This window comes from Urocitellus parryii, chromosome 15 (assembly GCF_045843805.1).
Source record: "Urocitellus parryii isolate mUroPar1 chromosome 15, mUroPar1.hap1, whole genome shotgun sequence".
Taxonomy (NCBI): Eukaryota; Metazoa; Chordata; class Mammalia; order Rodentia; family Sciuridae; genus Urocitellus; species Urocitellus parryii.
This window is the reverse complement of record NC_135545.1, coordinates 15853726-15878836: the sequence shown is the minus strand read 5'-3', so window position 1 is coordinate 15878836 and position 25111 is coordinate 15853726. Positions and strand designations below refer to the sequence as shown.

General features: G+C 37.3%; 1 protein-coding gene across 2 annotated transcripts; it reads left to right on the top strand.

Annotated features, from left to right (window-relative positions):
- Positions 1–1175: 1175 nt before the first annotated feature.
- On the top strand, positions 1176–24323 carry LOC113176880 (uncharacterized). Of its 2 annotated transcripts, XM_077793054.1 has the most exons (5): positions 1176–1222; positions 9186–9272; positions 12998–13124; positions 13693–13779; positions 21299–24323. In XM_077793054.1, exons 2-5 carry the CDS (start codon positions 9264–9266, stop codon positions 22663–22665), a joined length of 1590 nt encoding a protein of 529 aa, XP_077649180.1. In that variant the 5' UTR covers positions 1176–1222; positions 9186–9263; the 3' UTR covers positions 22666–24323. The 2 variants fall into 2 exon arrangements, 1 of the variants encoding a protein (XP_077649180.1); XR_003300094.2 differs by lacking the exons at positions 12998–13124; positions 13693–13779; positions 21299–24323 and adding an exon at positions 9403–11388.
- Positions 24324–25111: the final 788 nt, after the last annotated feature.

Here is a 25111-nt window from a genome sequence, read left to right as displayed (position 1 = left end):
AATGATAAACATGTAAATAGTAGTTTGTTTTGAATTTTAAAAAATTTTTACAAAAAATCTTAAGGAGCTCAGAATTTTCTTTTGTCTCCTACTTCATATTCATTTATTATTTGCAAATCGAGGCTTAATAAGATCAGCCTAGACATTTTCAAGTATCTGCTAAAACCATATTCTTAAGAACTCAATCTTCCATCTATTAATAATGTATTAACAATCTAGGATCGGGAGGATGCCATCATGTACTCCCTGGAGGGCTCATCTGTATCTTTCCCCAAGGAACCCAGGCCAGGACAAGCTCAATAACTCCTCTGAGAAAGATCTCGCAACACATTCTCTCTAATGTTCACTTTTCAAATCTCCTCATCGGAAAGACAACAATTGTAAATATATGTGCTTAAGAGAGCTTGAAAATATTTTAGCAAAACCTGACAGAACGAAACGGAAAATACACAGCCTCTTTAGGTAACTAGCAGAACTATGATTTTAAAAATCAGTAAGAATAAATATCTAGCACCGAGAGTGTTGCTTGGTGGAAAGACCCTGAGGCTCGACCCCAGACATCCCCAAACAAACAAATAATAAAATGGCAACGGCAACCATTTTAACATAACAGAACAGGAACTCTCACAATGGTAGTGTGCGACAGAGTGCTTGAGTGCTGACCCTTCTGGGAGCTGGAGCAACCTTTCAAGTCATGTAGATTTTGCTGGGCTTTGCGAGTATTTTTTTTTTTTTTTTTTGTAGTTGCAGATGGACAGAATGCCTTTCTTTAATTTTTATGTGGTGCTGAGGATCGAACCCAGTGCCTCACGCATGCTAGGCAAGCGCTTTGCCACTGAGCTACAGCCCCCGCTCTTTGCGGGTATTTTTATTGGGGTGTCTGATATATAGCCCCGCCCCGCAGGAGTATATATACTGAACACACTGTACATATGTTAAGTGTCTGCAGGTAGCTGAGTTTTTCTAACCCTGGAAGGGAAAGAATACAAACTCCTACGCTCGTGGAGAGCGCCTGGTCCTTCGGCTAGCTGGCCAGCCAGTTCTTCCCGACCCCCAGGAGCTGCGCTGGTCCCCACCTCCCGCCCCCACCTCCCTCCCCCACGCTTGCGCACTCTGTGCAGCTGGTAGGACTGGAGCCGGACTTTCCCCACGGCGGACTACATTTCCCACAAGCCCCCACGCGGTTTCCTTCCGGCTTCCCTGCTGCTGTCGGCTGGGAGAGGTGAGTTGGTCGCGTGCACTAAGGAAATGGGCGCGGGGGCGGCGCGGGGGCGGCGCGGACTTCTGTGTGAGTCGGGTTGCCGTGACTCTGGAGTTTTGTGACGCTGCCTGGGCACCAGGTGCCCTACTGCGCCCTCTGCCCTCCAGCTTCTGGGCCCACAGGCCCGGAATGGCTCCGAGTTAGGTATCTGAACCCCAGAGTGAAGGCCCCCAAACAAAAAGACGCAATCCTGAGAACTGCTGTACAGCCCCGGAGCGCCGCGTTGACGGCGTTCCCTCCCTAGGAAGTCCGTGAACTCAGACAGATTGCAGTTTAGCTTTGGTGTACTGTGGCCTTTCTCAGTCTAGGCTGATCTTCATTTCCAGCGGCTTATGTGTGTGGAAGATGGTGGGAGTAGCAGTGGCTGCGGAGTTGGGTCCTGAGTCAGGGCTCCGAGGCCGGGCTCCGAGAAAGGCTCGATGTTTTGATTCTCATCTCTTTCCCAATCCTGATGGTCTTTAGGAAAGCGGAGGGAATGGTCGAAGTATTGTTGTTCATATATAAAAACATCAATATTAATTTGTGTTTCTTCTTTCATTAAATGTTATTTTAATTTTTTCCAGGCATGGGATATTTTGCTTCCATCTTCTGGGAAAGAGCAAAATCCGAACGGACGGGGGCGGGGCGGAGGCGCAGGGAGAGCGGCTGCCTTGTCATGATCAGACTAGGAAAGAAGAGACAGCTAAAGCAAAATTAATAGAAAACATTATTTCCCCCTAGGTCATACCACAGTTGTTAAATACCATAAATACTCCCTCTTTAAAAGATTATAACTTTCTTATGAATCATGCTCCAAGTTGCTTTATTTTTATTTTTTTCCTGTGCGGCGTGGGGAATAGACAGAGGTTTATTTAGGAAGATTACATTCAAGGAAGAATGGGAAAATTCGGGCTGTGTGAGAAGCAGCTCTGACTTGGGCCAGGGGTTGCTTTGGTATTTTTATTTTGTAACTGTAAATACCAATTCCAGCCACCTCATATTAACACTCAGGCTAGCACTCAATCTCCCAAGTAATCTCTGTTCTAATTTCATTTTAGAAACAGCAGCCATTCTAGATCCCCACTGCCCTTAGATCCTCTTTAGAATCCTTTAATGAGGTCTGGGGTAGAGCAGTTGCTTTCCATGCGTGAGGCCGAGTGCTATCCCCAGCATCACAAAACAACACAACTATTAAAACCTCTTAGACAGTGCTTGATACAGTTAATTTAACTGTTACTCTTCTGTTGTAATTCTGTATTTTTCTTCATGGTCTAGGTCCAAAACTTACAAGTATTTTGCTACATTTGCTTTTATATATCCACATTTCCTCCTTTTGTAAATTGTTGATAATCTAGAATTGCCTATAAAGGTGATGCTTTGTAGTTTATTAATTAGCATAATAAAAAAGAGCAAGGCTAGGAAGCCTATTTTTTATTGAGAGAGAAAAGAGCCAAAAAGAGTTTCTTTAATTATTATAGAGAAAAGGATATGTGGATTCTTTATCTTAAAACATATAGCTGACTTTCATTAAATACTTTTTAATGAAACAACTTTAAGTGCTTTATTTGATTTGATATGTGTTACTTAGTCCACATAAGGTCAAAGATAGAAACTATTCCAGGCATAATGTGGCAAGCCTTGTAATCACAGTGTCCTAGGAGGCTGAGGCAAGAGAATTGTGAATTCAAATCCAGCCTCAGCAATTTAGAAAGGCATAGCAACTCATCCAGACAATATAATACAAAATAGGGCTGGGGATGTGGCTCAGGTGTGTGTGGGGGTGCCAGGGTTGTGGCTCAGTGGTTAAGTACCCGAGGAGTTCAATCCCAGCTACAAAAACAAACAAACAAAAAACCCCCCTATAATTATCACCATTTTATTTAGAGGGACACGAAAATATTGAAAAGTAACAGATAACATGATTAATAACTATTAGAGCTGAGGTTTTTATCCTGGGGGGGGTCTGACAGCAAAGCATGTTAGTAATAGTATACCAGTATACCAAATCTCATCATTATGTATACTTAAAAAAAAATACTTCCTGCTTTAGTAATCCATCACCATATGGGGAAAAATACCAGTTTTGATGATAAAAAAAGTTACGATCAAGGTATGTTCAGATAATACTGAAGCTATGACATTGCCATGGTGGTAAATGTATTTTTTACTGAAAAATATATGTCTTACAGTTTTTATTTATGTACTTTTAGAGAAAGGGTCTGGCTATGTTGCCCAGGCTGGTCTCCAAGTCTTGGATTCAAGTGATCCTCCCACCTCAGCCTCCTGATTGATTGGGACGGAGGCCAGCTTACAATTTTTATTTTGCCTATGTTAAAAATGTGCAGGATGGGCTGGGGCTATAGTTCATTGGCAGAACACTTGCCTAGCATGTGTGAGGCACTGGGTTCAATCCTTAGCACCACAATAAAATAAATAAATAAAATAATTAAAAAGAATTAAAAAAAAAAAGGACAAGAAGCTTCAGCAGATGTCGTAGGACTTCATAGGCATCTTAGCCTATAAAGGACTGGTTCAGAAGCAAAATAAGCCCATTTGTCAGAAAAATGAGAAAGGAGGCAGCCTTATGTTATGTTGTACTATAGAGCTCTTGAATTTACTCCTCCTGTCTTAGAATTTGTATCCTTTGACCACCCGCCCCAGCAATGCCCTCTACCTTCATCCATATAATAACAAATGACAGGATTTTTTTTTCTTTTTGTAGTACTGAGCATTGAACCCAGGGGTACTCTACCACTGAATGGAGGGGCGGTGGCAGTACCAGGGATTGAACTCAGGGGCACTTGGCCACTGAGCCACATCCTCAGCCCTATTTTGTATTTTATTTAGAAACACTGACTTGCTTAGTGCCTTGCTTTTGCTGAGGCTGGCTTTGAACTCTCAATCCTGCCTCAGCCTTCTGAGCCACTGGGATTACAGGAATAAGCCACCACCCCCAACCATCCCCAACCCTTTTATTTTTATTTTTTAATGTTTTTATTGTCGATAGATCTTTATTTATTTAAATGCGGTGCTGAGGATCGAACCCAGTGCCTCACACATGCTAGGCAAGTACTCTACCACTGAGCCACAACCGCAGGCCCCTTTTATTTTTTATTTTGAGACAGGGTCTCACTGATTTGCTGACGTTGGCCTCAAAATTTCAGTCTTCCTGCTTCAGCCTCCCAAGTAGCTGGAATTACAGATGTAATTACAGTTGTTACCATACCTAGCAAGATATCCTCTTTACGGCTGAATGTTATTCCATTGTGTATATATATCACATTTAAAAATCCATTCATCTGTTGATGGACACATAGGTTGATTCCATATAGTGGCTTTTGTAAAGAATGCTATAATAAACATAGGAGTATGGCTACTGCTTCAAAATGCCAGTGTCTTTTCACTATATCCTCTTAGTATGATGACTTTTGGTTCTATTTTTAATTTTTAGTGGTGTCTCCATACTGCTTTCCATAATGAATGTTCCAGTTTATTTTGCCACCAGTGTGAGGGTTCTTTTTCTCTACATCCTCTCCAGTACTTCTTATCTATTATATTTTTGTGAGGTGAGAATCTTTATATATATATTTCTTTTTTTTTTTTTTTTTTTTTTGGGTACCAGGGATTGAACTCAAGGGCCATCGATCATTGAGCTATGGCTCCCTATTTTGGATTTTATTTAGAGTCAGGATCTCACTGAGTTGCTTAGTGCCTCACTTTTGCTGAGGCTGACTTTGAACTCGTGATCCTCCTGCTCAGGCTCCCGAGCTGTAGTTGGACCAATACCTTCATTTATCCATTTATTTTATGTGGTGCTGAGGATCAAGCCTAGTGCCTCCCACGTGCTAGGTGAGGGCTTTACTACTGAGCTAAAACCCCAGCCCTTGTTTGGTCATTTATATATTTTCTTTTGAGAAATGTCTGTTCATGTCTTTGCTCATTTTAAAATTTAATTGTATGTTTTCTTGCTATTGAGTCGTTTGAGATCCCAGTATATTGGATATTAACACCTTATTGGATGTACAGTTTGCAAATATTTTCTCCCATTCTGTAGGTTATCTCTTTTAAAATTTTTTTTTATAGTTGTAGATGGACAGCATGCCTTTATTTTATTTGTTTATTTAATGTGGTGTTGAGGATCAAACGTGTGTCTATTAGGCCCATTTGGTCTAGAGCATAGGTTAAAGCAGATGTTTCCTTATTGATTTTCTTCCTGTCCATTTCTGAGAGCAGGATTTTGAAGTCCTCCACTACTGTAGTCCTCCACTCCCTTCAGATCTGTCAATATTTGCTTTATATATTTAGGTACTCTGATGTTGGTTGCATATATGTTTATAATTGTTACATCCTCTTGCTAAATTAACTATTTTATCACTGTATGCTGACATTCTCTGTCTTTTTGCCATTTTTATTTTGTTTTATTTTATTTCATTTGTATGAAATATCTTTTTCCATGCCTTTATTTTCAGTTTATAAGGGTTCTTGCAAGTTAAGTAAATCTCTTTAGGCAGTATATAGTAGCATTTTGTTTTTTTAATAACTTCATCCATTGTGTGTCTTTTGATTTCTCTCTTTTGCTAGCTTCCTTTGTGATTAAGTCATTTTCCTCTAGTGGTATATTTTAATTCCTTGTTTTTTATATTTTGAATATCTACTCTAAGTTCTTCTTTTGTGGTTACCATGAAGCTTATTTTAAAAAAAAATCCTACAGCAGGTTATTTTAAGCTGATAACAACTTACCTTTAATCACAAAACAATCCCCCAAATCTTCACTTTTACTCTGATCCTCCCATTTTGAATTTTTGATGTTATAATTTAATGTTTTTACTGCATATCCCTGAAAATTATTGTAGCTCTTATTATTTTAATATCTTTCTTTTAACCTTCATGCTAAAGATATGATTTACATACCACCATTACAGTTTTGGAGTATTCTGAGTTTGACCTTTTTAACCAGTGAATTTTATAGTTTCAGATGTGATAAATTCCTCCAGCTTTTTTGTTTGGTACTGGGGATTGAACCCAGGAGTGCTTAACCACTGAACCCCATCCCCAGCCATTTTTGTATTTTATTTAGAGACAAGGTCTCATTAAGTTGCTTAGGGCCTCACTAAGTTGCTGAGGCTGGCTTTGACTCACCATCCTCCTGCCTAGGCACAGCCTCCTGAGCTGCTGGGACTACAGGCATGTGTCACTGCGCCTGGCTTTCCCTGAGCTTGTTTGTCTGGGAAAGACTTTATCTTGCTCTCAATTCTGAGGGATACCTATGGTGAGCATAGTGTTACTGGTTTATAGGGTTTTTTCCTTTAGCACTTTGAATATATCATCAAATTCTCTCCTGGCATGTAAGGTTTTGCTGAGAAGTCTGCTACTAGCCATATTGGAACTCCCTTATATATTATTTGCTTCTTTTTTCCTGCTGCTTTCAGTCTCCTCTCTTTGTCTTTCATTTTTGATAGTTTGATTATAGTGTTTATGGTAGTCTTGTCTGGGTTGAATCTGGTTGGTTAATTTTGACCTTCCTATCCTAAGGTATTTACAGTTTCTTCAGGTTTGGAAAGTTTTTCTGCTACTATTTCCTTTCCCCTTCTTTCTTTCATTTTTTTTCTTTTTGTTTTGGGGTACTGGGCATTGAACCGAGGGCCTTACACATTCTGACCATACTCTACCGCTGAGCTATGCCCCCATCCCTATTACTTTTTGAAGTAAGTTTTCTACTTAGTTCTCTCCTCCTTTAATTTCTTTGACTAAAACATTTGCTCTTCTGCTGTTGTCCTATAAACTCTGTAAAGCTTTCTTTGTTCCTTTTCATTTTTCTTCTTTATCCTGTAGTTATACATTTTCAAATAACCTGTCTTTGAGTTCACAGATTCTTTCTGCTTCTTGATTAGTTCTCAGGTTGGTGCTCCTTTGTTCTATATTTTATTTCCTCCATTTTATTTTTCAGTTCCAGGATTTCTTCTTTTTAATCATTTCAAACTCTATATTAAATTTCTCCTTTTGGTCACTTATTGTTCTTTTGTTTCATTATTGTTTCATTGGTCGATTTGTCTCTTTTCATTTTCTTGAAGTTTGGTGTGCTTCCTTAAAACAGTTAATTTGAATTCTTTGTTAGGCATAACATCTATGTCCATTTCTTTAGGGTCAGTCATTGGTTCTTTATTTTGACACATTGGTAATGTCCTGTTTCCTTGGTTGTTCTTGATTCTTATTTCCTTCTGTCAGTGTCTGCATTTGAAGAAGTAGGTACTTATTCTAGTCTGGAGAGATAGCCCTTCAATAGTTAGCCCATCTGGAGATTTGGTGTGTCTGTTATGATCTCAGCCTCAGCCACTACAGTGGGCATGGAGCTTGGATGTGCCAGAAGCCTGGATCTTCTGTGCCTGGCCCAGTGTTGGATTACGCCAGAAGCTACTCTGCTTGTAGCGGCATTGCCCACAACTGAAGCTTCGGGCTACGGTGCTAGCACTATGCCGGGGTACACTAGAAGTCTGGAGCCTGCTGTGGCTGTCATGGCACTGTGGCTTTCTTGAAGTGAAAGGTCACTGAGTCCTGCCTGCTGCTGAGGGGTGTGCAGAGTCTGGGCCCACTGATGTTGTGCTGATGGTGGTACAGGCTGAAGATCATGTCCACCCGGTAAGCCTGAAACCATTGCTGGTTTTATTGTAGTTGGATTCCAAGGCAAAGTTCAGTGCTTTTTTTTTTTTTTTCTTTCCCTCAGGGGGATAATATCTCTCTGTGCCATATTACTTGGAGTTGGGGAAGAGGAAACACAAGTTATGTAAAACTATCCTTGCTACCCTGTTCATTGTGTCTTTTCTTATTGTTATGCTACAACCAATTATGGTGATTTAGCTCATGGTTTCCTAGCGCATGTGAAAGTATTTTTATTTGTATATAGTTGTTCTAATTGATGTTTCTGTAGATTGCTAGAGAGATATTCTGGGCCATCTTGTGAACTGAAGTTTTGTGGGGTTTTTTCCTTTCTTTCTTTCTTTTTTCTTTTCTTTTTTTTAGGGAAATGTTCATGCTCAGACTTCTCTGAGTGAAGTAGAAAACCTGTCCATCAGAACCCAAAACCAAAGTTGAAAGAGAACTTGCATTTTAGTTAGAGAATGTGCATTCAAAACAAACATCTTCCACTTGATTGGTTTGACTTCTGAGCAAAAGTATGCTGAAAGGCAAAAACTACATTATGTCATGATACTGAGGATTAATTTACAAATATTTATGAAGTACCCATCACATAGATTCTCAATGAAAAAATGATGTTGACTAATTGTAGGAATAATGATTCTTCACCTCCCCAGTCTGGATACTTAAACAGGATGTCCTGATTGGGAAACTGGAGTGATGAGTTGTCCTTGCTAGGGAAAAGAAGTGCAGTTTTAAAATGGAAGCAGTTGCCAGGTTCAATCTGTGTGATTTTTTTAGTCTTTTCTCTTTAGGAAGTTCTAGTCCAGTTTTGGGACCAGATTTACATTGCTGAATGGAGATCAGAAATCCTCCTGTAGAAGTATCTGGACTTCTATACCAAATCCATCATCATTCATTTGGATTTTTTCAAGGCTTATGTTTCTTCAAACTCCCCATATTCTCCTCTAGTTTTGTGTGGCTGTGGGGTATGTCTGGGTATAGTATAGGAAGTTGTTGGAAGTTGGAATGGAAGAAAAAAATGTTCATATTAAAATAAGTTATTTGGAACTATCTTGCCTTTAATTCCACATAAATATTAAAGTTTAAATTTTAAGGTAGTTTTATGAAATATTTTATTAATATATGCAATGAATGAGCATTTAATTTTTTGTTTATGTGAATCATTCATTAATGTTCCTTCTTTTCTGGTAGTTCACATTTTTATTTTAATAAATATTATTTTGGATTAAGTAACTAAAAAAAAGTAAGTTATTTGGTCTGGTCTTACAGCTCCTTTTTCTTCTTCTAGCTCTGGTTTGTTTTGACTCTGGAGTTCTCCAACAGAAATATTGAAAAGGACTAAACCAATTCTTGCCGTTCTAAAACCATGGCCCATGTAAGTTAATGTTTTTCTTTCCTTTTTGAAACATCAAATTTCCATATTATTTCTAGAGTGATCAGTCTAGATCAATTTCTAGATCATCTGTACATATTCATTTCTTTTTCTGAATCTTCTGATTTAACAGAACTCCATCCAAGAACCTGCTCCAATTTCTCTCATTCCTGAGAGGACTGGGGACAGAGAACCCATCCATGCCTTCCCTTCTTCACTAGTGTTGACCATCACCCATCTTCAGAACCTTCTGTCAAAAGCAAAAGTGGAATGCCTTGAGAAAATATAGTACTTTCTCTGCAGAATGTCCCTCTTTTTAACATTTTCCATTGGAATGACTTTTGATTTTAATTCTTAAACTTCAGAAAAAAATGTATTTCCCTTAATACAGTGATTTTTGATCTAGCTTTATATAGAAAAACTTATGTCCCTGGTTTGTGGCATTTTCAAAAAGTAAGGATGTTTCATGGAATTTAGCATATAAACAGAGAAGCATACAAATCTTAAGTGTTGAGCTGAATGAATTTTCTTAAATTGAGTACATTTATGGTTCCAGATCAAGAAAGGAGTATTACTAGCACCTCAGATGCCCCTCTTTCAGTCACTCCTTATATAACCACTGTCCTGACTTTGAACATCGCAAAGTAGTTTTGCTTATATTTAGAACTATAAATGGAGTCATATAGTTCATTGGTATTTTTTAAAATACTAATCTTTTAAAACAAAAACACTTCCTGGAAGAGTCTAGTTGTATTCCACATGTAATTGCTAGACCACCAGAATCACCTATAGATGTTTTAAAATATATGTGTCATTAAAGGAAATGTGTATATCTGATGCTGCTGGTGGTAAAGTAGGCACCTGAGCATCAGATGAATGTGGGTCATTCCTACTATTATGTCCTTGTTGGAAATTTTTTTCATAGTGTATTGCACATGTTAAGCCCTTGGTTTTTTCCTAGCATAAAATGAGGGTTTTTTTAAAATTTATTTTTTAGTTGTAATTGGACACAATACCTTTATTTCACTTATTTATTTTTATGTGGTGCTGAGGAACGAACCCAAGGTCTTGCACATGTGAGGCGAGTGCTCTACCGCTGAGCCTCAACCTCAGCCCATAAAATTAGTTTTTTAAAGGTTGGAAACAATTGAAAATTGTGGAGAAAGATGCAAAGCAAATGAGAAATATTAATTTAGTAAAAATTTCTAAAGATGATGTATAAGCTCTGACCCACTATTTATTACAATTCTGTGTTGGAGGAAAATCTTGTGAAGCTAATTGGAAGGTTGAAATTAACATATAATGTATTATTAATCTCTAATTTAAAATGATGGAAAAATAGATAACTGGTTAATAATATATTAGAATGTCTGATTTTTAGGAATGGATTACTGATAGTGTTTTGAATATTCCTTGAATATCTATGGTTTGATGAAAGACATAATTTGTACCTATTTGATTTTTTATGGGAAAAACTCTAAACTCCTCCACTGAGCTGAATTTTTAAAGTATATAAGATAGGATTTAAGCATTGACTGATCTCAATTTCTGTATGTGTTGAAATGTTTTAAGATTGGATGGGTTGGATAGGGATGTAATTGAGACCTTACATGGTAGAACCTAAAATGTCGTGTACTGTCTTTTTTCTTTTCTTTTTCTTTTTTTGGTGGTAGTGCTAGGGATTGAACCCATGGCATGGAGCATGGAAGGCAAGTGCTCTACCACTGAGCTACACCCTAGCTCCAGCCCTGCATGTGCTGTCTTGACATCTTTGTCAAGTCTTCAAAGGTTTAACCATGAATGCCCTGCTCACACCAGATATGCCCGTTTAACCAGCGGAAAAGTCTTCCTTCCTAGCTAGTTCCTCTATCAGCTGGACAAGTTATAACCCTTGTTGTCCTCAGATTTCCCCCCCCTGGCTGCCCATGGAAGTATTCAGACAAGCCAGTCACATTCTCCTATGGAACCAGAGAACACCTCATCCTCTTTAAAAGCCTAGCTTCCTCCCACTGCCCCTGTTCTCTTTATTTCTGAATGTAACCCCTGTGGCCCTCTATGAAGTGTGACATCTTCCCTCAGACTATGAGTATATATGAATAATAAATTGCTGTCAGTCTCATCTGTCTAGCCTCTGCTTGTTTGTCTATCTAGTGCTTTTTTAGGGTAGATCACCTCTCACCACTAGGGTGAGTGGATGGTGAATGAAACAGGGCTGCAAATAGAAAGATCAAGAATCATTTCTGATGACTTTCTCTGGAAAGAATAATGTCAGGAACAAAGTCATTGAGTATTTTTATAGGATGTGCTGATCTAGATCAGAATTTTTCAACATTGGGACTATTGACATTTTGAGGCAAGAGAATCCTTTATTTTAAAGGATTATTCTGTATATTGTAGGTTGTCTTACAATATTCCTGGCATTTACCCACTGAGTGTCAGTAACATCACATCCCTTCCTCTGAGTTGTGACAAAAAAAAAATCTCCAGATATATGTGTGTGTGTGTGTGTGTGTGTGTGTGTATGTATTATTTATTTATTTTTTAGTTGTAGTTAGACACAATGCCTTTATTTCACTTATTTATTTTTTATGTGGTGCTGAGGATCAAACCCAGGGTCTTGCATCTTCAAGGCGAGCACTCTACCACTGAGCCACAACCCCAGCCCTATCTTTTTTTTTTTAAGTATTTATTTTTTAGTTATAGGTGATCACAATGTCTTTATTTTACTTTATGTGTTGCTGAGAATCGAACCCATGCCTCATGCGTGCTAGGTAAGCACTCTACCTCTGAGCCAAAACCCCAGCCCTGACCAGATGTCTTTTGGGTAACAAAATCACTCCTGGGGGGGGGGCTGGGGTTGTGGCTCAGTGGTAGAGTGCTCACCTAGCACATGCAAGGCCCTGGGTTCGATCCTCAGCACCACCTAAAAATAAATAAATAAAGGTATTGTGTCCAACTAAAAAATAAATATTTTTTTTAAAAAAATCACTCCTTGTTGAAAACCACCAGTCTGTAGTGTTCTCTTTACCATATCTTTATGATTCAGAATTCTGTAACTCAGGAACAAAAAAGATGCTCAGTGAGAGCTGATAGTAAAGAATAAGAAGGTTATTCAAATTCATAAATATTAGATGTTATAGATAATAAAAGAGAAGACTTTTGAGATTACATTGAATTCAAACATCTGAATTTTAAAAGGAGAACCAAATATGTTCAAAATGAGGACTACTATGTAACAAATTTTGAAAAGTTTACTTAAGAATTGGTTGGAACATGGGAAAAGGTTTAATAAAATCTGACTTCGTGTGAACTTGAGGCTTCTTAGGGGTTTTAAAGTACATTTGGGAGAAATTCTGTCAATTTTTTTTCATAACTATTAAAGGGATAAGAGGGTAGAAGACCTCATTCATATTTCTTTAGAATTTATAGTGGAAGCAGAAGGCTTGTGTGCATAACTTAAAGATTTTTTTGGGTTATTTGTTCATTTCCAGATTTTTGGATAAAAATTTAATCTTTTCTGTAGCCACAGCATTATTCAAGAACATATAGACACTGCTTTAGAGATGCTAATTTTCTTGCTGTCCCCTACTTACATCATAAGTTTTCAGCCTTGTGCTATGTACATGCTATGTAGTTCTCACTGTACCATGTAATCATGAGTCTTTTCTCTTTTCATTTAAAGATTACTTAATCTATTTCCACAAGTAATCCATGAGTTTATATTTCAGGGTTCAGTGACATTCAGGGATGTGGCCATAGACTTTTCACAGGAAGAATGGGAATTCCTGGACTCTGCTCAGAGGGACTTATATAGGGACGTAATGTGGGAGAACTACAACAACTTCCTCTCACTAGGTAAGAGTATCCCAAAGGAAATTAACTTTTTTTACTCTCTATTTCAGGACATATTTTGAAAATCTAGCTATATTTTTTACTGTCTGTTTTTAAAAAGAATGGTTTAGGATTTGTTAAATTGGAAATGAGCCCCTTCATTTAACATGAAATCATTCTCAGCCTGCTGTGTTTTTCACACTTTCTTCAGACTCTATTTCTTGGTTTCCTTAGTATTCCAGGAGCTGAATTTGAATATGGCAGAATATTGCCCAAGAAACCAGATTTCACATTGTATGTGAGCTCAGAGTTGACATAGTTGCTTCATGTTCCTTTCTAATCTTTCTGCATGGAGGATATTCAGATGTAGGGCTTCTGAGATTCCCTAAAACTCAAAGCTTCTAAGTTTCCCTAAAACTCAAAGGAGTTGAGAAAGAAAGACAGGAAAAGAGAAATGTTCCTTGCATCTGTTTGCATTTAGGCATTATTGAGTACCATTTTTATTTATAGTTAACGGTAAAGTTATATAACCAAATCTGAATGTAAGAACTTTTAGGTTTATAATTTCACTTGACATTTTTCTTTTAAGCAGGACCTTCTGTTTCTAAACCAGATATGATTACCTTATTGGATGAAGAAGGAATGGTTGTGAAGGAAAGAATAAAAAGATCTTGCCCTGGTGAGTAAGAACTGAGCAGATATGGAGAAATCGTTACTGCAGGTGATAGCTAAGCTGGCTAGGCTGGTAACACACTCTCCCCCAACCCCAGGGGCGCTTAACCACTGAACCACATCCCCAGCCCTTTTTTGTATTTTATTTAGAGACAGGGTCTCACTGAGTTGCTAAGTGCCTCACTTTTGCTGAGGCTGGCTTTGAACTCACATCCTCCTCCTTCAGCCTCTCAAGCCTCTGGGATTACAGGCGTGCGCCACCACACCCGACTTGGTGGCACACTCTTGAGAATTTGTTGGGCATATCTTCAAAAGCCCACAGCCTGTGAGGGAAAAGCTTGAGACCTGAAGCAAATTAAGATCTTTATAAAGCAACTTTGTATTGACCTTGATTACACTATTCCTAATCTCCCTTATTTCCTCTCACTTCAAAGAGAAGAGCTGTTCTCAGTAAGGAAAAAACTGAAAAGAACCAAAAGAATAATATATATAAGGGCAGAAATCAACAAAATGAAAAAGTATAGAAATTTAATAAAGCCAAAGTTGATTTCTTGAGAAGATCAACAAAGATAAACACCTGGAGAACATAAATTACTAATATCAGGAATGAAAAAGGGGTTTTTCACTCACATCTTATAGCTATTAAAAGAATAAGAAGAGCCAAGAGCTGGGTGTGGTGGCACATGCCTGTAATCCCAGCAGCTCAGGAGACTGAGGCAGGAGGATTGTGAGTTCAAAGCCAACCTCAACAACTTAATGAGGCCATAAGCAACTTAGTGAGATCCTGTCTCTAAATAAAATATAAAAAGGGCTGGGAGGCCTGGGGTTGTGGCTCAGTGATAGAGCGCTTGCCTAGCAGGTGTGAGGCACTGGGTTCAATCCGAAGCACCACATAGAAATAAATAAATAAAATAAAGTAATTGTGTCCATCTATAACTAAAGTCAATTTTTTTTTTTTTAAATAAAAAAGGGCTGGGAATGTGGTTCAGTGGTTAAGCGCTCTTGGGTTCAATCCCTCGTACCAAAAAAAAAAAAGAATAAGAAGATAATTCCATGAATAACTTTATGCCAGTAAGTTTGATAGCTTGAATGAAATGGAAGATTCCTTGAAAAATACAGCTTACCAGAACTGACATCATAAAAAAGAAAACTAATAACCTTATGTTTATTTAAAGTAATTGAATTTGTTGTCAGAATTCTTTCCACAAAGAGAATGCCAGACCCAGATTGCTTTACTGGTATATTCTATTAATATTTAAGGAAGAAATAACAGCGTTGTTATATAAATATCCTCAGAAAAGAAACACTTCTCAACTCACTTTATTAGGCCAACATAACTTGACAAAGAAATTATTAAAAAAAATTGTACATTCATATTCTCAAGTACATACGTGTAAAATTCTTAACAAAACTTTAGCAAATCAAATCCAGCAATATGTAAAAATGTTGATCAGGACTGGGGTTGTGGCTTAGCGGTAGAGTGCTCGCCTCACACGTGTGAGACCCTAGGTTCGATCCTCGGCACCCCATACAAAAATAAACAAGTGAAATAAAGGTGTTGTGTCCAACAACTAAAAAATTTTAAAAAAAATGTTGATCAAGTGGACCTTATCCATACTTAATTAATGCAAGCTTGGTTTTTAACATTCAGAAATTTTCTGTGTAATTTCACCATTTTAAAAGGAAAACGAGAGAGATTATATGTTCATCTCTATAGATATAAATATATCATGTGGGGCTGGGGCTGTAGCTCAACAGCAGAGCACTTGCCTAGCATGCATGAGGCACTGGATTTGATCCTCAGCACCACATAAAAATAAAGAAATAAAATAAAGGCATTCTGTCCATCTACAACTACAAAAAAATTAAAAATAAATAAATATACCATATGACAGAATTCAACATCCAGATCTGATAAAAACTCTCGGCAAACTAGAAATTAAAGGGAACTCCCTTGACCTGATAAAAGGCATCTGGTAAAAAAAAAAAAAATACTATATTATAAACTTCATGATACTTGATTGAAGAATTTCTACATAGGATTGGATATAAGGCAAAGATACTCACTCCTCCCACATCTATTTAACATTAAATTGGAAATTTAAATTTAATTCTGGCCAATGGAATAAAATAAGGAAAGTTAAAAGATATAAAAATGACCTTAAGTACATATATGAAGACATGAATGGTGTGAATATACTTTATATACAAACAGAGATATGAAAAATTGAGCTTTATATGTGTGATATGAATTATAATGCATTCTGCTGTCATATATAACAAATTAGAATAAAAATAAATAAATAAATAAAAGATACAAAAATGAAGAAGTAAAGGTCTATATTTGGAGATGGCACAATTGTATACATGAAGAATCCTAAGAAATCAAAACAACAACTGTGGGCGGCTCAGTGGAGAGCACTTGCCTAGCATGTGTGAGGCTCAGCCTCACTAAAAATAAATAAAATAAATATATCGTGTCCATCTATACATTAAAAAAAAAAAAAGGAAAAACAATGGTAAAAAACAACTGTTTAGGCTGGGCACCGTGGCACACGCCTATAATCCTAGTGACTGGAGAGGTTAAGACAGGAGTATCAAGAGTTCAAAGCCAGCCTCAGCAATGGCGAGGTGCTAAACAACTCAGTGAGACCCTGTGTCTAAATTGAATACAAACATCAGCTGGGGATGTGGTTCAGTTTAATCCCCTGTACCAAAAAAAAAAAAAGAGAGGAAAAAAAATAATGACAGTGATTCAACCACCTGACTAAAAGAAAAAAAAAATTATTCAGAGTATTAAATGAAGATCATAGTAACATCATAGGGTTCAAAGTTAGTTTTATATAGTAGGAGCAAGAAAACAAATTAGAAAATTAAATAACACAATCAATAATAGCATCAAAATCCATAAAATACTTTGATAAAATGTGCAAGACCCCTGCATAGAAAACTATGCGACAGTGTTAAGAAAAATTAAAGAAGGCCTAAATAAATGGAACTCAGCATTGCAAAAGTTCAATACAATTTTAACCATAACCCTAGCCGGCTTCTTTGGGTTGGAAATTAACAAGCTGATTCTATTTTTATGGTACTAGGTATCAAACTCAGGGGTGCTCTACCACTGAGCTACATCTTTATCCCTTTTTATTTTTTAGTTTTTGAGACGGGATCTGGCTAACTTGCTCAGGCTAGGCTTGAACTTTCAATCCCCCTATTTTAGCTTCCTGAGTTGCTGAGATTACAGGTGTGTGCCACCTCACTCAGCAGCCAGCTGATTCTAAACATATTTGGAAATACAGAGGACTTACTTAGCATGTTTGAAAGTAATCTAGAAAGGTGGAAGAACTTATATAGAACTTAAATTATATGGGCTGGGGTTGTGGCTCAGTGGTAGTGCACTTGTCTAGCATGTGTGAGGCACTGGGTTTTGATCCTCAGCACCACATAAAAATAAATAAGTAAAATAAAGGTATTGTGTCCCTCTACAACTAAAAAATTATTTTAACAAAAGAACTTAAATGATATGACTTTAAGATACTCCAAAATTTATTATAAAACTACAATAATCAAGACATTGTAATCAAGACTTTGCCATAAGGATAACGAACAAAACAGGAACCCTAGAATTAGACCTCCACCCCCTGACACACGTACACTTAAGAAGCCCATTTATTTATTCATTTAAAATATTTTTATTAGTGATAGATGGACACAATATCTTTGTTTTATTTGTTCATTTTTATGTAGTGCTGAGGATCAAACCAAGTGCCTCACACATGCTAGGCAAGTGCTCTACCACTGAGCTACAGCCCCAGCCCAAGATTTCATTTTTGAGAGTCATTAAATAAAGAAATCAATCATTATATTGGTATATAATTTTGATAAAATAGGAGTTTTCTAGTTCTAGGAGAAAACAAATTGTTATTCCTCCTCAAAGAACATCGATAAAAATATAATCCAGTTTACTTGCCATCTCTTATGCTTCTGGGATCTCTTGGGGGAGATCCACTTGTCCTGTTTCCTCAGAAAAGTTCATCACCCAAAACAGTGGCAGCACTTCCTCTAGCAGGTCCTAACATATTACAGCATAGGAGTGGTTTTATAGCCTGACCTCTGTGGCTGTCTCGGTAAGACATCCTCCAGACCTTCTATTATGGAGTCAGCTAGTGACACCCTGATAAATAAGGACTGAGCCATCTAATTTCAATGAGACTGACCTGGATTTAGGGGTCAATAGTCCAAGTTTATCAGTGGTAGCTATATCTTTGTGAGTACAACACCCCAACAAAAATTTCTCACCAGTCCTTGTTAAGTATACCTAAAAGCCAATTACATATTTGTATTCAAAATATAATGTTACTCCTTAATTCAAATTATTGTATTAGTATTATATTTCATCAAGCCATACACACACACACACATATATAAAATGCATTTTTATCATTTTTTCGGGGGAGGGATACCAAGAATTGAACTCAGGGGCACTTAACCATTAAGCCACATCCCCAGACTTATTTTGTATTTTATTTACAGACGGAGTCTCACTGGGTTGCTTAGGGCCTTACTTTTGCTGAGTCTGGCTTTGCACTCACTATCCTCCTGCCTCAGTCTCCCAAGCTGCTGGGATTACAGGCACATGCCACTGTGCTGGGCCACTTATATCTTTGACCAGCAGGCTTTGTCTAGTCTCAATAGTAATATGGTGACTAAAGAAAATCATTGCTAGTTGATTTTTGGAAAGAAGTATGTATGGACAAAGAGCAAAAATTCTTTCAAATTCATAAATATTTTAGAACAAAAATAAAGAGATAGGATGTGGGTGACTTAGGGCAAGTACTTTACATCTGTTTTAAAAAATAGATTTCATTTTCTAGAGCAGTTTTAGGTTCGCAATAAAATTGAACAGAAGGCACAGAGATTTCCATATATCCCCTGAGAACTGCATTCCTTTTTTATAAGTTGATTTCATGAGAATTGACATCTTTTTTGATTAGATATTTTTTGTGATAATATTTTTTGAATACTTTTAAAAGTCTGATTGATAATGAATATAAATAATTCATAATTCACCCTATCTGGTGGCCAGTTCTTGGAATGTTAACAAAAGCATATAGTTGTGGAACTATACAGTTTCAGAATGATTCCAGGTTTTCTTTTTAATATTTTTTTCTAGTTGTCAATGGACCTTTTTTTATTTATTTATATGTGGTACTGAGAATCGAACATGCTAGTCAAGTGCTCTGCCGCTGAGCAACAACCCCAGCCTGATTCTAGAATTTCTTTATAACACCAGTGTTTCCTAAGTTAAGCCTAACTTTTGAGCTAATAAATAAATTATTATCATGATAATGAAGTAACCATATATTCCTTTTTAAAAAAATATTAGGTATTCTTTATTTATTTTTTCCTGGGAATTGAACCCAGGGGCACTTTACCAATGAGCCACATCCCAGCCCTTTTTATTTTTTGAGACAAGATCTCACTAGGTTGTTCATAGCCTCACTAAGTTGTGAGACTGGCTTTAAACCTGTGATCCCCTTGCCTCAGCCTCCAGAGCCACTAGGATTCCAGGCTGTGCCACTGCACCTAGCTAGTACTTTTAAATATGAAGAATCACTACTGAATTAATGTCATATATCTTATAGAAATAATCATAATGATTTTTGTTTTAAAAGTAATTAATGACAAAATAATTATAGTACATTTCCTAGAATTGAACTACCCCTGCATTCTAGAATAAGCCAACTTAATTATGATAAACTTACTTTCAGTGTGCTATAGGAATTTTTATTTTTTTGTACCAGGGATTGAACCCAAGGGTACTTAACCACTGAGCCATATCCCCAGCCCTTTTATTTTTATTGTGAGACATAGTCTCACTAGGTTGCTTATAGCCTCCCTAAGTTGCTGAGACTGGCTTTGAATCTGCAATCCTAGAGATGAGATTTGTTTTTTTTTTTTTTTTTTTTGAGGGGGGTTCACAAAAGTGATTTTGGCATATAGCTTTCCTTTATTAGGATTTGACTTCATTTTTATACTCACTTAGAAATAATTTGGATTTTATTATTTTTCGGAATAGGCCCTTTCTCATGACTTTCTCAATGCTTTCTTAGAAAATTACCCTTTATTGAGATTGTAAGTCCTCTGTGATTTTCAGAATATCAAATCTGTTTTGGTAGTTATTTGCTAATATCAAGAACTGAAATTTAAATGGCTGGGGTTATAGCTCAGGGGTAGCACGCTTGCCTAGCATGTGTGAGGCACTGGGTTCGATTCTCAGCACCACAAATAAATAAATAAATAAATAAATAAATGTCCATCAATAACTACACATTTAAAAAAAGAAGAAGAACTGAAAGGTGTGCCACTTTACCCTGCTTGCAAGCTAACACGTTAGTCTGCCACTGTATCAAGATGCTGGCAAAAGACTCAGTTGCACTTAGTGACTCAGTGAGAACCTGTCTCTAAATAAAATACAAAACGGGCAGGGGATGTGACTCAGTGGTCCAGTACCCCTGAGTTCAACCCCTGGTACCCAAAAACTTACAAATAAACAAAACCTCTTTATAGCTTAAATAAGTCTCTAGATGATTCTTAGCCACACTTAAATCAGGGCTCCACTGATTTGACTTGTTTCCCTAATCACTAGCCACACCTCCTGCACTCCTGGGCTCTGTTCTCTTGTGTCCTTTGTCTTTTGTCAAAATGTACAAGAATTCAACCTGTTCTATGATATAAATTCACTTAGTAGTGATCAGGAATAATAGCAGTATCATGCAGAAGATAATTCACAGGTAATTCTCCTACTTAAATGGGGATACACATGTAGAGATTTAGAAGATTCAGCGTGAAAGGCAAAAGCCTTCAACTTGACAGAGTCTTGCTAAGTTGCTTAGGGCCTCACTAGTTGGCCTTGAACTTGAAGTCCCCCTGCCTCAGCCTCCCAAGTTGCTGGGATTACATGCATGCACTACCACACTCAGCAAGTCAGGCTGCATTTCACCCTACTCCTACCTCAGGGGCTTTTCCTCTTCTTTCCCTCTCTTTCTTTCCCTCCCTCCCTCCCTCCCTCCCTCCCTCGCTTGTTCCCTCCCTCCCTCCCTTCCTTCCTTCCTTCCTTCCTTCCTTCCTTCCTTCCTTCCTTCCTTCCTTCCTTCCTTCCTTCCTTCTTTCCTTCCATTCCCTCCCTGTACTGCCCAGGTTGGCCTTAATGGAGCTGGGACTATAGGCACATACCACAGTGCCCAACTCAGAGCTTTATTTTCACACATGCAGTGCCTCAGCACTTTGACATCCAGTGTTTCTGTTTTGCTTTTATGCATTCCAGTGTTCGTAAAGTGGGCTTCAACCATAGTGATCTGTCTTTTGGATTATCCCTTGAGATATGAACTATTTGTTAGTATTCTCCTAATAAAATTGTATAGAGCTGAGTGGTCTGCTCCAATCCATTTCCTTATAAACTCAGTTACTTTTAGTGCACAGTTTTGTTGAAGATGAACATACATTTGCTTTATGTTTTCTTTCAGATTTGGAGTCCAGATACAGGACCAATACTTCATCTCCAGAAAAGGACATTTATGAAATATATTCGTTACAGTGGGAGATAATGGAAAGAATTAAAAGCTATACCCTTCAGGACTCCATTTTTAGAAATGATTGGGAATGTAAAAGCAAGATTGAGGGACAAAAAGAACCACAGGAGGGTTATTTTGGGCAGGTGAAAATTACCTCTGAAAAAACGACCACGTACAAAAAGAATAATTTTCTTGCTGAGTATCAAAGAATTCATAATGGAGAAAAATTATATGAATGTAAGGAGTGTAGGAAGACCTTTATTCGTCGCTCAACACTTAGTCAACACCTACGAATTCATACTGGTGAGAAACCTTATAAATGTAAAGAATGTGGACAGGCCTTTAGACAACGTGCACACCTTATTCGACATCACAAACTTCATACTGGTGAGAAACCCTATGAGTGTAAGGAATGTGGGAAGGCCTTTACTGTGCTCCAAGAACTCACTCAACATCAGAGACTTCATACTGGTGAAAAACCTTACGAATGTAAGGAATGTGGAAAGGCCTTCAGAGTACATCAGCAACTGGCCCGGCATCAGAGAATTCACACTGGTGAGAAACCCTATGAATGTAAGGAGTGTGGGAAGACCTTCAGACAGTGTACACACCTCACTAGACATCAGAGACTTCACACTGCCGAGAAGCTTTATGAATGCAAGGAATGTGGGAAAGCCTTTGTATGTGGCCCAGACCTTAGAGTACATCAGAAAATTCATTTTGGTGAAAAACCCTATGCATGTAAGGACTGTGGGAAGGCCTTTAGAATATGCCAACAACTTACTGTTCATCAGAGTATTCATACTGGTGAGAAACCCTATGAATGTAAGGAATGTGGAAAGACTTTCAGATTAAGGCAGCAACTTGTTCGCCATCAGAGAATTCATACTCGTGAGAAACCCTATGAATGTATGGAATGTTGGAAGACCTTTAGTAGTTACTCCCAACTTATTTCACATCAGAGCATTCATATTGGTGAGAGACCCTATGAATGTGAGGAATGTGGGAAGGCTTTCAGACTGCTGTCCCAACTCACCCAACATCAGAGTATTCATACTGGTGAGAAGCCCTATGAATGTAAGGAATGCAGAAAGCCTTTTAGACTGCTCTCACAACTCACTCAGCATCAGAGTATTCACACTGGAGAGAAACCTTATGAATGTAAGGATTGTGGTAAGGCTTTCAGACTTTATTCATTTCTTACTCAACACCAGAGAATTCACACTGGGGAGAAGCCCTACAAATGTAAGGAATGTAAGAAGGCCTTCAGACAACATTCACACCTTACTCAACATCAGAAGATTCATAATGGAATTTAATACAAGAAAGCTTTCAAAGGTGCATTTTGTTACAAAACACCAGTAAATCCATTTTTGAGAAAATACACTTACAACTAAATGTAAGAAATTTTCTATTAGGGAAGGAATGTGTTGCTTTGAGCCTTCCATCACCCTTCCAACATTGTTTATCTTCAGCAAATTCCTTTGAGAGAATAATTTAATGAATATAGGAAAATATTTAGCTTTATCTGTCATCTCCATTTTGCCACTTTACTACCATTGTGATATTGAACAAGATACTAAACCTTTGTGCTCATTTTTAAAATTATGATAGTAGTACTTATTTATTGCTGTGTGATAAATTACTAGAAAACATAGTAGCTTAAAATAATATACATAGGTTATTTCACAGTTTCTATGGATCAGGAATCCAGGCATGACTTAGTTGAGTCCTTATAGTTACAAGGTTACAAAGTTTCAGCCAAGACTAAGGATCCATATCCAAGCTAACAATGCTTGAATTCATTTTCTTGAGGGCTCTTGATGGAGAGCCTCAGTTTCTAGTTGACTACTGGCTGAAGCTGACTGCAGTTCCTTGCTACAGCGGCCTCTTCACATGACTACTTCATCAAAGTGTGCAAGCCAAGAAGGCAAGTACTAGCAAGAGGGAAATGTGTTAGCAATATAGACATGATGCATCTTGTGTTATCTAATTGTGGCAGTTACATCTTATCGCCTTTGCTACCTTTTACTGATAGAAGTAAATACTAGACCAGCCCACACTCAAGAAAAGGGGATTACTTGAGAGTGAATACCAGGAGACAGGGACCATTGGGAGCCAATTAAGAGTCAGCCAGTCACACTGTGTAATATATCATTGTAAGGATTAAGTAGTTAATACTTAGAAGAGTAGCCAGTCACATAGCATGTATTCTGTAAATACTGTCTATAATTGATATTAACATCATTAGTATTAGTGAATTCTTATGGAAGATTCTATAGGAGTAATAAGTATAGAAATGCCTCCTGTTACATCTCTGCACTTAATAAAATGAAAATAATTTATTCTAGTAAAATCTAGGAGATTATAGTGAATATCAGAAGTTCTTCATCACTTGATCTGCATCAGAAATTTCATGCCGAAAAGAACTGTATGAATTTATCACAATCTTTTCTGATCCTTTAAAAAAGGAAATGGCTTAGAATCCTTGTTGTCTGACCAGAATTCAAGATATATCACAAACTCTCAAAAAAGATGGCATAGAAGAAACTAACCAGTTGGGAAATTAAATGTATGTGTATGTGTGTGTGTGTAAAACATTTATATATAAAAGAAAATACCATTATAGTCAGTTTGCTTTTTGATGCTTAAATTGTCCCATCTTCAATTAGTTTTTCAAATTGGGTATTTTGCCAGGTATAGTGGTGCATGCCTGTAATCTCAACAACTTGGGAGGCTGAGGCAGGAGGATCATAAGTTTGAGGCCAGCCTCAGCAACACAAAAAGGGCGTTTTGAGATAGCCCCACAAATAGTAGTTTGATAGTTTATGACTTGGTTGTGATTATACGGTTTGTCAGCTGTGCAAGATGCTATGACACGATCATCATTCTTAAAATCATTAAATTGTGAACCAAATTTCAGCATCACCAAAAATTCATCAAATTCAAGTGGGTATTGTTTTAACTTAAAAAGTCTAATCAATAAATTCAAAAAGAATGATAGGATTAGAAAAAACCATCATTTCCTAGACTTTAATGGAATAATGGACCTGAAAACAGTGTTTCATGGATAAAAAGACTTTTAGTTGAAAGACTTTATAGTGGATTTATCATACTGACCACTTCTGAATCCTTTGACCAATTTTAGCCTTAGTCAAAATGGGACTGTCACACAATGTCCACCTCCTGGTGAAATCCAATAGGTAGTACATACCACTACCTGTGAGGCCTTCTTGCCAAAACAGTGAACTGAAGGAATCATACTTTTGAATCAAGTTCTTTAAACCAAGATTTGGGGAATGAATGAATAAAGTCAGAGTCACCACAAGGAAGCCACCAATGAGATTCAGAATGTGTAAAATTCTACAGAATAAATGCCCTGATTTTGTCCACTAATGAGAGGCATGAAAAACAAAGAGGAGCAACCCTTAATAATAGAGTAGGATTAAGAGTCACATCACTAAATTCAATGCGTGGGAATTGCTTGAATCTGGTTTGACCAAAATATTAAAAAGAGTTTTTGAAGACAGTGAAGGAATCATGGACATGGACTGAATGTTAGATATATTAACTTTGTTAGGGATAATGTCATGTGGTTACTAATAAAATATCCTATGTGTTAGACATATTTACATATTTCTGATATTATAAGATACATAGATTTACATTGAAATATTCCAGCAAAAGAAAGAATGGCAAAATGTTGGTAATCATTGAAGTGCAAAGATTTGTTTATGGTGACTTATTGTTTTAATATTTACACTT